At 22.9% G+C, this 13,895-nt stretch overlaps 2 protein-coding genes across 4 annotated transcripts; one reads left to right on the forward strand and one right to left on the reverse strand.

Annotated features, from left to right (window-relative positions):
• The first annotated feature begins 1 nt into the window (after nt 1).
• BORCS6 (BLOC-1 related complex subunit 6) lies at nt 2-8,743 on the forward strand. Of its 3 annotated transcripts, none has more exons than XM_011497534.1 (4): nt 2-469; nt 6,886-7,407; nt 7,479-7,639; nt 8,565-8,743. In XM_011497534.1, exons 2-4 carry the CDS (start codon nt 6,892-6,894, stop codon nt 8,614-8,616), a joined length of 729 nt encoding a protein of 242 aa, XP_011495836.1. In that variant the 5' UTR covers nt 2-469; nt 6,886-6,891; the 3' UTR covers nt 8,617-8,743. The 3 variants fall into 3 exon arrangements, with proteins under 3 accessions (XP_011495836.1, XP_011495842.1, XP_011495828.1); XM_011497540.1 differs by lacking the exon at nt 2-469 and adding an exon at nt 5,715-5,791; XM_011497526.1 differs by lacking the exon at nt 2-469 and adding an exon at nt 6,000-6,090.
• Nucleotides 8,744-9,905: 1,162 nt separating this feature from the next.
• MBD-R2 (PHD finger protein MBD-R2) lies at nt 9,906-13,367 on the reverse strand. Its single transcript, XM_011503281.1, has 2 exons — nt 12,130-13,367; nt 9,906-12,003 (listed from the first exon to the last, which is right to left on the reverse strand). Exons 1-2 carry the CDS (start codon nt 13,330-13,332, stop codon nt 9,934-9,936), a joined length of 3,273 nt encoding a protein of 1,090 aa, XP_011501583.1. The 5' UTR covers nt 13,333-13,367; the 3' UTR covers nt 9,906-9,933.
• Nucleotides 13,368-13,895: the final 528 nt, after the last annotated feature.

Genomic DNA, 13,895 nt, shown 5'->3' on the forward strand with positions numbered 1-13,895 from the left:
AGAGAGAGAGAGAGAAACTGCGAAAGAATGAGAGAAAGAGAAAGTAGTGGGGGAAGCACAGAGAACACCTTTTCGCCTTCCCCGTCGACGACTACCAAATCGACTGCAAGAAGAAAAAACGCGGAACAACAAAAATAGTTTCATCACATGATCATGCCCGACGGAACTTGTATTCTCACAATCGCCAATTTTTAGCGCTCCAGCCGCCGTCCATGTCGACAAAAAATATTTGTACAAGCGCTATCTTCAACGTCGGACAGACGCGCGTCGACTAGAGATCTCTAAGCTTCGCGAGGACTTCCCAAGCCTGAATTGCCTGAAAGTGCGCGCGACGCCTACACGCGCTTCATTCCTACCAGTGAGAGGCGCCACGTTGCGTCTCATAAGTACACCGGAGTATAGCAAAGCACAGAAGAATCTAGACATTTACAGGGAAGCCATTTATTTTCAGGGAAGATAAAATATATGCGTGAGCATCAAAATACGATAAAATATCAAATAATTTAATATAATGTATTTATACATTTATGTGCACGCACACAGACATTAATTATTATAATTGTACAAATCTTTAAAATACTCTCTCTCTCTCTCTCTCTCTCTATATATATATATATATTTATATATATATATATATATATATATATATATATATAAATTATAACAATTATATAAAAATTTTAAAAGTTAATTAAAAAACTTTACGTAATTAAATTTTTAAGCCTGCAAAAAGAACTTGAAAAATCCGGACAGACCTTTTTTGTGTTGGGCTAACGTAATTAAGTCTTGATTACTTTCCTAACTTTACTATATAAAAGGAATTTGAAAATTTTAATATTTGATCTTATAAATTTTTTTTTTTTTTTTTATTCTCAAATAAATAAATAATGAAAGATATTAAGGTTTTATACGAATTGTTTTCTTAAAAATAAAATTTTAGACTAATAAATCTTAATTAGTTGTATGCCCTTATGTGTTAAAATATTGTCCTCTTTAAATTTGGATGTTTAATGCTTTAAAAATATTTCCTAATAATTTCAAATCTATTTAATTCATTATTATGAAAATATAGTACTTTACATGTTATGTTTACTTATATTTTCGGTTGTAGGACTATTTTATACACAGTGATCTTCGGATATTTTATTACACCAAATATCTTCTTGCCTGTTTAAGCCTCATTTTTAATTATATTATTTACACTTTGCATTGTTAAAAATTGTGATTTTTAGAGGAGTAATCGAGACCTTTCACAGAAATGTATTTTATTAAAAAATATTCAGAACCAAAGAAATGAAAAAATAAAATAATATTTTAATTTAAGAAAAATACAGATTGTAATACATTATTTGTATATCAGTAAAAAATTAAAGTGGTAAACACTCAACAACAACAAGAAACTTTTTAAAAAGTTTTGTTATTTTCAATTTTATTATAATATTTATAATAATATTATATATGCGTAGTTATAAATGTTTATTACCATGTAGACTCATACATTTTATTAGTGCTTATATTAAAAAAATCTGTTATTATAATCATTAAAAAATTATTGTATTTATTTAATTATTATTTTTTAACTTATTTTACTTTACATATATATATATATATATGAAAATTATAGCTGGATTAATACAATAATTTATACTATACTTCTTTCAATAAATGAATTAACTTGATTATGAATTAAAATATCTATGTATTAATAAAAGAACAATTAATAATTTTTATTTGTAATTCAAGTAATTCATTTTACGAAGGACCTGTAGTAACATTATAATATTAATAGTTAATATAGTCTTTTCTTTCATTTTTTAACCTGTATTTAAAAATAAAAATAAAAATTTAAAACAACCTTGTAATTCCGAATACATATATATATTTTGAAATATATAAATTGAAAAAAGATTTGGATAAATAAAATCATTAAAACTATATAATAAAAGAAATTGCTATGATATTAACTCTTATGGATCAATATTGTTAATTCGATTTTAAATATAAAATTAAAATTTTTAGATGCTCGATGAAGATCTATTAAATTATTTTCAAAAAAAACCCTGTATAACTTTAAAAATAGGTATAAAAGAATATATAATGGTTGACCTTCGTCTCAATAATAGAACATTTCTTTTTTATACAATCTATTGTAAGTCTAAAGTGATAATATTAATTTTATAATTACTCATGTGCATTGTGCTTTATTATATATAAATTTAATATATTTTAATGCAAGATTTAGGAATAACATTATTACAATATCTTTAATTTGTTTTACATATTTTGTGGAAATATCAGTTAGATTAATTAGATATTATTTAGATATAAACTATAAATATTTATATTATTTTTATATATCAACTTTAATAAATATATTATGTATACAAAATATGATTATATATAATTATAAATAAGCAATATAGCAAATGCTGTAATGCACAATACTAGTATAATGTAACAAAATTATTCATAAATAACTTTTCATTTTATATTAAAAATATATATTATTTTCACTTGTCATTTATTTTATAGTTGGGTGATAAATTTAACAAATAAATATATAATCTTTTTTATATACTAATACAATTTTGTAATATTCAGTTTGTGCTATATTTAATAATTATATTATAATACAAGATAAATATATTAAATTATTTACAAATTTGTATATGAACAATTGATATAAATATTTCACTTTTTTTATTTCATACCTCTAATAGTTTTTTATATATTTCGAAATTAGATAAACAAATAATTTTTAATTTAAATAAAAGAGTTGGTTAAATTATCTTTTTAAACTAAAATTAAAGTTTTTGTTAGAATTTTATGGTTTATCATATTGAAAGAGCGTTTACATATATTTTTTTGTCAAAATATTTTATTAATTTATATGGCGATTGATTGAATAAACTATTAAACTATTACAATACTTAAAAGTTCACACTCAACTGCTTTATTTGAAATTTGTCCGATCTTTACATAATAATATTCGTAAATTTTATAAGTATCTAAATGCAATATAAACTATTTTTAATCATTAAAATAAGATGACTTACTATTTATCTTAATTATCACCTTACCTCTCTAATAATTGTTAGATTGCATTTTTTTAATTAAAAATAATTTAATCATTTTTTTTAAACTAAAAAGGTAATTTGAACATTAATTTATTTCTTGGACGTCCTCGTTACTATATAATGAAATAATAAAAATTACAAGTGCGTTATAAAGTTAGTACGTAGGGGATCACTTAACCAAGAAAATTGTATTGCGAGAAGCGGTGGAGTAAAGAAAGTGGAATTATGGGAAGTATAGTGCAATAACGTAGAGTTATGTAATAATTACATAAATATTATAATGATAAACTAAAAGGAATGTAGTGTAGAGCAAAACACCGAAACTATCCCATAAATTAAACAGTAAGATGTTGACAAGATGTTAAATAAGATAGAACGAATCATATTATTGTCCTAGGAAATAAGAATTGCATCGTATTGATTTGCTGTGAATGTTAAACTTTCAGACGCAAGAGTAGTTTTACATGATGCTAAACAATGTTTCATTATTTAATGGAAAAAACTTTTTATTTTTTCATAATTTAAATTCTTTGTGGTAAAAATTCTGATTTATATTTAATTTCACGATTGTGAGGTTGGATTACTGTAAGAGTTTTATATTAAGATAAATATCTATCGTAATTATTTTTATTAGAAAATAAAGAAATTACATAATAAATGGGTAAATTTTCTATTATCTATTATCATTAAAGTATTATAAATATGTGGTATATTTGAAGAAAATAAAAGATTACCGAAATAAATTAAGACTTAAGTCGTGTCGATAACATTGAAGTTTAGGATGAAGTAATAGAGAATACTATAAAGACTTGCATACAGAATTCAAAGATATTTTCAAAAGGTATTAATTGTGTATTAATTAATTGTATTTATTATATATTAATTATATTATATATTTTATTATATTAAATTAATTATATAATTAATTAATTAATTAATTACAAAATTATTAAAACAAAAAATAAACTTTTGTAACGCAGAATTTACAATTCTAAAAGATGTCATTTGAATTAAAAAATCCTTCGGTAACTTCAGTTTCTATATCAAATAAATTTAAAAGTACATTTGAAGTATTTATTAGAAATTCTAAGTAAACATGAAACTGAATTCGGCGAAAGTTCAATTATTTTAAATATATCAGGTAACCGAATTAAAAATAGTGAAAACAGCTCTTCGATTAGAACTAGTATTATTTTAGAATGAGAAAATTGCTGTCGGTAATCATGCCAATCCCAATTTAAGTCAGATCGATAAGAATCTATAAATGTGTATGTACTCTATGAGATTGATAATAAAGATAGGTTTGTTTTTATTATATAGGTATTACATAAAAATATTAAATATTTAATATTTATATATTTTTCCTTTTTAGTTATTATATTTATTACATTACTTTATTTATATGTTTCAATTATTTGTTTAGAAAATTTTCAATATTGATAGAAATAAGATATTGAAAATAATTTTCAAAAATTACACTTTTTCAATTTAATTTTTTAACTCTATATAAAATCTGTAAGATGTAACTATAAAAACTAATTGAATTAAAAAAAATGACATTAATAACAGTTTTATAATAGTATGTATATAACAACAACCTATTATGTGATATCGCTTTGTCAAATTTTAAATGTCAAATATACGAATATTTATCGAATTGTATTAATAATTAATTGATATTATATAATATAATTTTAAAAATTGCCATAATTTATAAAGTTACTTCAGTGTATTTGTATTAAAAAGTATGTCTAAATTAAAATAGCTCTATGACCAGATTCATGATTACATTTTTATAAACTATTGATATAAAATAAATTACAAAAAAAGGTTCACTCTTGATTGAAAAATATAATCTGTCTATTAAATGTAATCTTAAACTTAATGTAGATTCTATTAAAATTTCTTTCAGAAATCAATTAAATTTTTTGTAAGTGGGTAATAAAGAATCCGATAGGATTCATTTAAATACAAAAATAACGTATAAACCAGTTGTTATTTATCTTATTTATATCTAAATAGTTTGTGAATATATCGGAATATAAGTGAATTATTCATTTGTCAATCCATAGTAGTTTCGTTTATCGGTGGCACGATCGTGTTCGATAAGCTTGCACTTAAGCATTGAGACAAGAAAATAATTATTCAATATAAATTATATAGTGTATTTAAATTCATTCTATAAAATTAAAATCGATATAAAGACATACAAAATATTTCATTTATCAAAACATATTAATCTTTTTTCTTCTAGTTGCTTGTTTCTTTTTTCTGCTAGTTTCAAAATAAAGAAAGATGGCAGTTTCTTTTTTAGATAAGGTTTCGGTGTGGTTTAAATAAAATCTCAATTTTTCACATGCTCAATTATTAATTCTTTAATTATCAATATCAATAAATCTATAGTCTTGCATTTACGAATTCGTATAGCATTCCTATTGTTTTAGTTTGTAATAAGACTAACAATACATAACACATTCTTTCATTAGATTTTATTCCTTATTTCTATTAGATAATTAAACATTTTATAATTTCCAAGAACTGTAAAAGTGTAATATAATGTAATTTATTTATTATACATATTGTTTTAATACTTTTTTATATATTAAAATTATTAATATATTTATTATGTTTAAATCACTGCCTTTTACGTAATTCTGTATATGAAATCATTGAGAACCAATAAGCTCGGACCTACGCTGCGCATGCTAAAATAGGTTTGTTTTTATTTTTATAAGTTTTATCATACTTCCTTTGCTCGTCCTTCTATGATTATCAACATATTTTAATCTCTATTTAATTATATACATTTTTTTCTATATCAAATGGGAAATTTACGTTTTCAAATAATTTCATCAGTAATGATATTAATACAATTATATGAAATTAAAATTCTAAATAAAAATAAATTCTGATGTAATTAAACATGGATGTAAATGAACAAGATATAAAATCTCAAAAAATACCTAGTCAAAGTGAAACAAGTGTTGAAGTAATAGATTATGATTATGAAAGAGTAAGATTGCACTTAATTATTAAAAGTATATTACTCGACACAAGTCAGTGACAATATTTTATTTTACAATTTATATTAGTTTTCACGATTTATTATAGACTTTTATAAGCAATTCGTGTTATTTTTTCATACTATCAAAATAATTTAATTAAATAGGAGTTAAAAATAAAAAAAATTAAAAAATGATTTTGAAAATAAAGAGAATTGCTTTCTTTTACTCTTAATTTTAACGTGTATAAAATTATCCAAACTATTTCTATTTTAGATGCTTGAAATTATAATTTATGTTTAATAAAATTACTATAAATTTATATTGCTTTCATAATTGATGTAAACTAATTATTTATTAATAATTATTCATAAATATTAATAATTTTTCAAAATCAGATATAATTTTATATATAATTTAATATAATATAATGTTTGTCTTAATAATTTTTATATTAAAATAAATGTATTTGACATTTTCAGGATGTTTGAGAATTATAGTTTTTAATAAATTTTTTGTCTTTGTAAATACTTTATTTTATATATTCTAATCCAAGGTATACATATATGTAAAACCTATAACTCAAATATATAAATAATTCTTATATTGCTTGATTACTGCCAATGAATTAATTGTTAATTAAACATAAGATATTGCAATTGTCTTGTATTAAATAGATTAATTATGAATTTTTATTAATGTATTTTGGTAGTTAATTATATGATTTATTTAATGTTGACATATATATAGTATAATATATATATAATAATGTTTTCTACTTTTTTTATATATTTTTTATTTTATAGTTACAAATGACTGAATCGTATTCAGAAATATCTTTCGATTCTCAACTTTCACCACCTGGTTCTGATGCAAAATTGTCAATAAGTGCACCAAATATAAATAATAAATTATTAACAGATTGTTTTGATAAAAGTAGTACAAGTAGTACTAGACCTGATTATTTAAATTTGAAAAATGATAGTGACATTCAAATACAAAAAAGCGATTATGATGTAAAAAATTATGGACAAGCAATTGATTATTTGCAATCTGAAGGAACTGTAATAAAAGATGGAAATTTGGTCCTATTTGTTACTGAAGATTTGGAAAACAAAATAAAATTATCTAGTCCAATTGCAAAGAAGGGAGATACCCAATTTTTTGTAGATTCACGAAACTCTACATCTGGCCTATATAGGCAAGCTTTGACACCTTTATTACCTCCATTAGATCATAATATTTTGAATGAATTGGAAAATGAAGCAAGAAAAGTAGCGACATCAGTTGATTCAATTACTGAAAATTTAGCAGCTATATTGCACAGTGTATGCTTTATTATAATAATTACATTATTTTGAAATTATTAAAATATAAATTAATTTATGTATATTCTTAGGCTTCTGCATTAACTGTTGGTTGTTTAGAAACATACAGAGATACAGTGTGTAAAACTTGTGATACCGTTGACTATAATATTAAATCAATGTATCAGCTAATGGCCAAATGTGAAGAGTTATCAAAGTCTATGAATATTATTTATAAAATTGTAGAAAAAATGTAAGTATATTATTTATTTATATTATAATACATACGTGATATTTCATTTTATTTCATTTTTGTGTGTCTATATAAACATAAACATTAAAAATAAATGTTAAATATTAATAATATATTAAGAATATTAATTATATATATTTCTTTACCTATAAATAAATATAATTTTTATTAAAAATTTTTTTGTTAGGCAATGTACATTTATATGATTTATCTAAAATTGTATATATTAATGTCTGATATGATATTACTTAATAACAAATAATGAATGTGTTTATGATTATGATGAATATTTCTGTTTACTTATTTTCTGTTTCATCTGATAATTTAAAATTATACAAAAAATAAAATGGTTTAAAAAGAATGAAAATATTTAAAGAAATATTTATTTGAAGAAAATTTATAGATGTTAAAATTTTAAAATAATTTTAATGAAACCACATGAATTAAAATAATAAAATCTGGTAAAATACCAGCTTATTCATATCTGTACATATTACTTTATATAGTCCTTTATATATCACTCAATTATCTTGCAATTTAATTGTTGATAATAATTAATTTAAAATAAAATTTGAGTAAATGATAATAATAAATATTATTATATTAATGTTATTAAATTGTCTTTTGAAGTTATAATTATTAATAAGATTATATATTATGTATAACGATTCAATCACTTATTTAAGATTTCGTACATTATCTAGTTTCTTAATATGAAATTTATCAAAATATTGATTTCACTTAATTTTAATAGGAAATATACTAACATTTTATAGAAAACTACAGACAAGTCCACGCTATGTTATTATATAATACCAGTTTGTAAATATTTTTAATGAGCCTTATTTCAATATGTTATTTTTTGAAAATTAATTAAAATTTGTTAATTATATATATTATATAAGCAATTTTAATATTTTTTCAGAAAAGATATGAAAAAAATGTTGGAATTATTTGAAAATACCATGAATATATAAAGCAGCAAAATAATTAATATTAAGGAGATGAAATTGAGAACAACTAAAATCAATATCAGTTATTGAAGCATATACATATATGTGTGTGTGCATGTGGGCACATAGAATTTATTACATAATTAATTATGCCTAAGAAGAAATTTCTGTAATTTTGGTGTAATTTAAGATAATTTTACTTCATTTTGATTATTTTAAAGTACTGAAAAAATTGTGTATATAAATTTTAGATACATAGATTATTATTAGTTATAATTAAAAAGTTACAATCTCTTATGTAATAATATGTAATACTTTCATGTTCATAATATTTTTAATTAGAATAGATTGTTTAAAACTAAGTATTCTAGAAATATTTATATAATATTACAAATAAGAGATTTAGAAGCAATTAATATTAACAAAATAAATATAATGTATTATTATTAATTATTTCACTATAAAAAATTTAAACAATACAATAAAAGTTGAATTAATTATACTCATCTATGGAAACAAACTGTTGCATATTTTTAAATGACTTTAGTGATTAGAATGTTATAAAAAATAGTTTTAATATTTATATTATTTTAAATGATATAAATATTAATTTTTATAGCATGAAATGAATAAAAAAGATATTTATAAAATTCTTTATAAATTTGATTCTTTTATTTATTATATACTCTGTATTCTTTGAAAATTTTAATTATAGCAACTGTATATAAAATTATGGAAAAAAGAAGTAACCGAAAATAAAGCTAACTAACACTAGAAGTTTTGAGATGTTCAAGCATAATCTTGTTCATTTGTTTGTTCTTTCACCTTTTTATAGGTACTATTAATATTAAGTTTTACTTGCTTTTATCTCTGCAACAAATGATATACACTGTACAGTTCCAATATTGGTAATTCTATTTAATTAAAAAAAATAATCAAAATATTTAAAATTTTTCATTTTCACAAGCTATTTAATTATACAAAATGAAAAATATATTTAAAAAAGTTTTAGAATACAATTTTCATAGTTTAATAAATTATGGGTCACATTATAGGCAGATTATATACTTATTGGATTTATTTTACGTTTCTATAAAAATTTAAAAGCATTTTTATTATTTAATATTTAATGTTAATAAATCGATTAAAATATAAAATTATGGAAATAAGTAACGTATAGGTATTTGATATATTTCAATAATTACATAGTTAAATACAATAGTTTTAATATACACTTTTATTTATAAATATACAAATTTTTTTAATTTAATAATGAACTATGAACAATATAAACACAAATAATAAATAAAAAAAAAATTTATATATATATACATAACTACATTAACATAATGCAGCAAGTTTTTGAATGGATTCTAAATCATGCAAAAGCATTTGAATTGTTTGCTTGGTTTGTATATGTTGGTTATTATTTTGTTTTTCAGTAATATTCATACTTTCTAAGGCAGACAGTTGCACTTCCATAAAAGTTAGTGTAGAATCTATGTAATTTTGAAAATAATCAATATGCTCCAGTAATCGTAATTTGCATTCAATTGGATCTATCGGAGCTTCTGGTTCTGGTATGATTGGTTGTAATGTGCTTAGTGGTTTAATTCTAACATCAGTTGAGACATTTTGTAATTTATTTAATTTTTCAGAATTAGCACATTGTGCAATTGAATTCTCTTTCATAAGTAAATTGTGAATGTTACTTTCATGCTTAATTAATGATACTTGTTCATCTTGCTCTTCAAATCCATTTTTTGTTAATGCATCTAGTAAAATTCTCCCTTCATCCTTCAAATCATTAGACACAGAATATTTTGTAGAAGGCTTTGATTCTTCAGCTTGAGTACTATCCTCTTCCAAAATTTTCATTAATTCTGTATCAGATGTAATTAATTTTTCACAATCATTTCCTGAAAAAGAAATTTCTAATTTTTCTTTAGTATTATTTTCAGTATAATTATCAGTCAAATCTTCAGTTTTTATTATTTCTAAAATTGGTACTGGTTCAGTTTTTAAAGATGGAATTATTATTTTACACCAATTTTTTGCCCAAAGATAAAGTTTAGGATGGTCTTTATTTTGAGCAACATTGACCTTTACTCTTAAGCTATGAAGTAAAGTTTGTATTTGTAGCAGTCCAGCTATTAAATCGTAAGATCTTTTTAACATTGCTGCTCTCTCATTTAATTTTAAGTTATTACTAGAATAATGATATATACTGGGTAATTTTCCTTCGCGTATCCAATCTTGATCATGAAAATATTTTTTCGATGCTCTTTGTCTATGTGCATGTTGGCATATATAACATATATATTTTTCAGGAACATCTTTCTCTTTTTCTATAGCATTGCAGTGACCATGTTGCCAACACAGACAAAGATCACATTGTATCATTAATCCATCTTCTTCGGTAATACCACAAGTACAATTAATTATTTCTTCCCTACGTAGTTTTTCCACTTTAATGAATTCACCATTTACCATCATAATTCCACTATTTTTAATTGAAATATTATCATTATTACCTGCTTTGGATTTATTATTATTTGTAATACATTTATAATTTAAATCTAAAATATCTTCTCCATCTAATAAACTATCATCACAATGATCATAATTTTCATCATTTTCTGATATAATTTTTGGTTTTTTAATTTTATCTGCAGAATCATAATAATATTGCTGTTGTCTTTTTTTGTATATTTTTCCTTTATCGCTTATATTGATCAATTTCTGAGTATCATTTTCATTATTACAATCCGGTATTTGTAGATTTTCTTCTACTTCTACCACTAAAGGTTGCCTAACAGGAGGTAAGGTTTTTATGCCAGTATGAACTTTTTCTTCTTTAAAGCGCATATCAAATAATGTTCCTGGAGACATTGTACAACTATTATTTTGCTTTGATAAATTATCTTCAATGGCAATTGTATTATTATCTGAAATATCTTTATTTTCAAGTTTATCATCTATTTCAGTTTGCTCAGATTCTGTATCAATTATTGGAGAAATTGATTGAACCGTCCCATGAAGAGTTTGAGTTGATTGTGTATTAACAATTCTAGACTTTTTTGGGATAATATCTTCAACGGACTCTCCAATTGTTCTTGCATAAGCTAAATCAGCAACATTTGGTGTAGATCCCAAAAATTTAGAATATTCAGGATGATAGTGTTTTATATGCATTTGTAATAAATTTTCTTTTCTAAAATTTTTATTACAGCCATTTTTTGGACATTTGTAAGTACTATCTTCAATTTCAACACGTAAATTTCCAATAAATGTAGCATAATCTTCTTCTAGATCACCAGAAGCATTTTCATCCGAGTTCTTATCAAACCATTTTGAAACAATTTGTTCAGAATTATTACTACATTTAAAAATATCCTTTTTAACTTTTTTTATTTTATTTACATATTCTGGATTTGAATAAATATCACTTCTAGAGTCAACTTCAGCTTTTAAATTATTTGTAGTCTCTCGGTTTGATATACATTTTATATTACGTATATCTGTTAAATCTTGTTTTTTACTTAATTTCTCATTTTCAGTTTTTATTTTCTTTTTTGAATGAGAATGAAATAATTCGGTTATGGTATGCTTTCGTTTTTTATCTCTCCGTTCTTGCTTACTACCAACGTAATTATTTTCTTCTTTTAATTTGTTACCAGATATTTCTAAAAGTTTGGTCATTTTTGAACTTTTTAATATTTTAGAATATCCATCATCAAATAATACATCATATTTATCATTTCCAAGGCTACCATTAACTTTTGCAGGATACTTTTTTCCATCAACCCAAGTAGCTAAGATTCTTTCTCCTATCATGAATTCTTTTAATTTTGTTTCCCTAGATTGAACTTGTAACATTCGTAACCTAGAACTATCCATTGGAATCCATTCATCGTATCTTGAACTCCATTTATCAAAATGAATAAGCACTTCTCTTTCAATCCAATCAGTCTCTACAACTCGAGCAGAATACCATTTTTCATTAAAGTCTTTTGCTTCTAATTTTGATCCAGGTAAAAAGTTCAAACCTGCTCTACTTAACATTTTCGACATAGAATCATTTACTTTTGTTTTTTTTGAATCTTCAATTGCTATAGTACTTATTTGTTCATGAGTTTCACTATCTATATCTGAGGCACTTTTTCCTTCAGAATTAAGAAAGGGCGAAATTTGCAATGGTGAATTTAATATAGCTTTTCTACTTGTATTTATTGTATCAGATGTTTCAAAATTCACTTCTTTGGTTTTTATTTGATCACAATCTTTTTTGGAAAAACTACAATGGACAGAATTTGAAGAGTCCATAGACGCCTCCAAACTGGAGCACGAAGTTTCAAAATAATTATTTGAATTATCAAATTCGGATAATGCAAGTGACTGCGATAATTTTAATTCTTTTGCCTGAAGTCTGGAAGTTATAAAAGCTGAAGATGGTCCTACAGGATCAGGATGATTTTCGTAATCATCGAAGATTGTTGGAATAGAACCTTTCTTTAAAAATAACTTGTGGCTTCTACCGATTTCGTAGTCCGCTTGTTTGAAATGCTTATAGCAAACAATCTGACTTGTAGTTGGTTTGAAGTCTAGTTCAAAACCACCGCTTGAAAGCCATTTATTTCTCAACAAAACGTCTTTTGGAAATTTATGCAAAGGTAAACCTTTTATTCTACTTTCTTTTACGATTTCTTCACAATCTCGTACACAACATTTATGCGTCATTGCATCTTTCGTTAACTATGAATTACATGAGACTTTCTACTGCGCACATAAATATAGAATGTATATGGACACTGATCCTTATGTAATTGCTTAAGCTAAACTGATTCCATATTTCCCATCTAATTATTCCAAAACTTTATTTTCTAAATTTATTCAATTATTATTGAATTTTCTAATAATAAAAATATCAAGAATTAAATTGTAATTTTCATTAATTGTGTTAAATTATTGGCTTTATAGGTCAAGTTTAATTTTGCATAGCATATTAAAATTAGTCTTTTAATTACAAAAATGTCAATTTTTTATTTTGTATACGGTCGAATTTAATTTACTGTCAAAAAATATAAATACTGACGTTTCTTACAGTGTATTTGGATTTAACTTTCTCCTACAGAGGGCGTAAATAGTGTCTATTTTAAGCGGTTTTATTTAAATATTTTATTTCATAACTGAAATGTGTTTTGGTAATAAAAGAATAGAATTTCTAGGTTCACTCGAAATATCTTTGTGGGATATTCTGAATGGAAATTTATATTATTTCTGAGTTTTTCTAGGTACTAGAA

Source organism: Ceratosolen solmsi, unplaced genomic scaffold (assembly GCF_000503995.2).
Source record: "Ceratosolen solmsi marchali unplaced genomic scaffold, CerSol_1.0 scaffold10, whole genome shotgun sequence".
NCBI classification, from domain to species: Eukaryota; Metazoa; Arthropoda; class Insecta; order Hymenoptera; family Agaonidae; genus Ceratosolen; species Ceratosolen solmsi.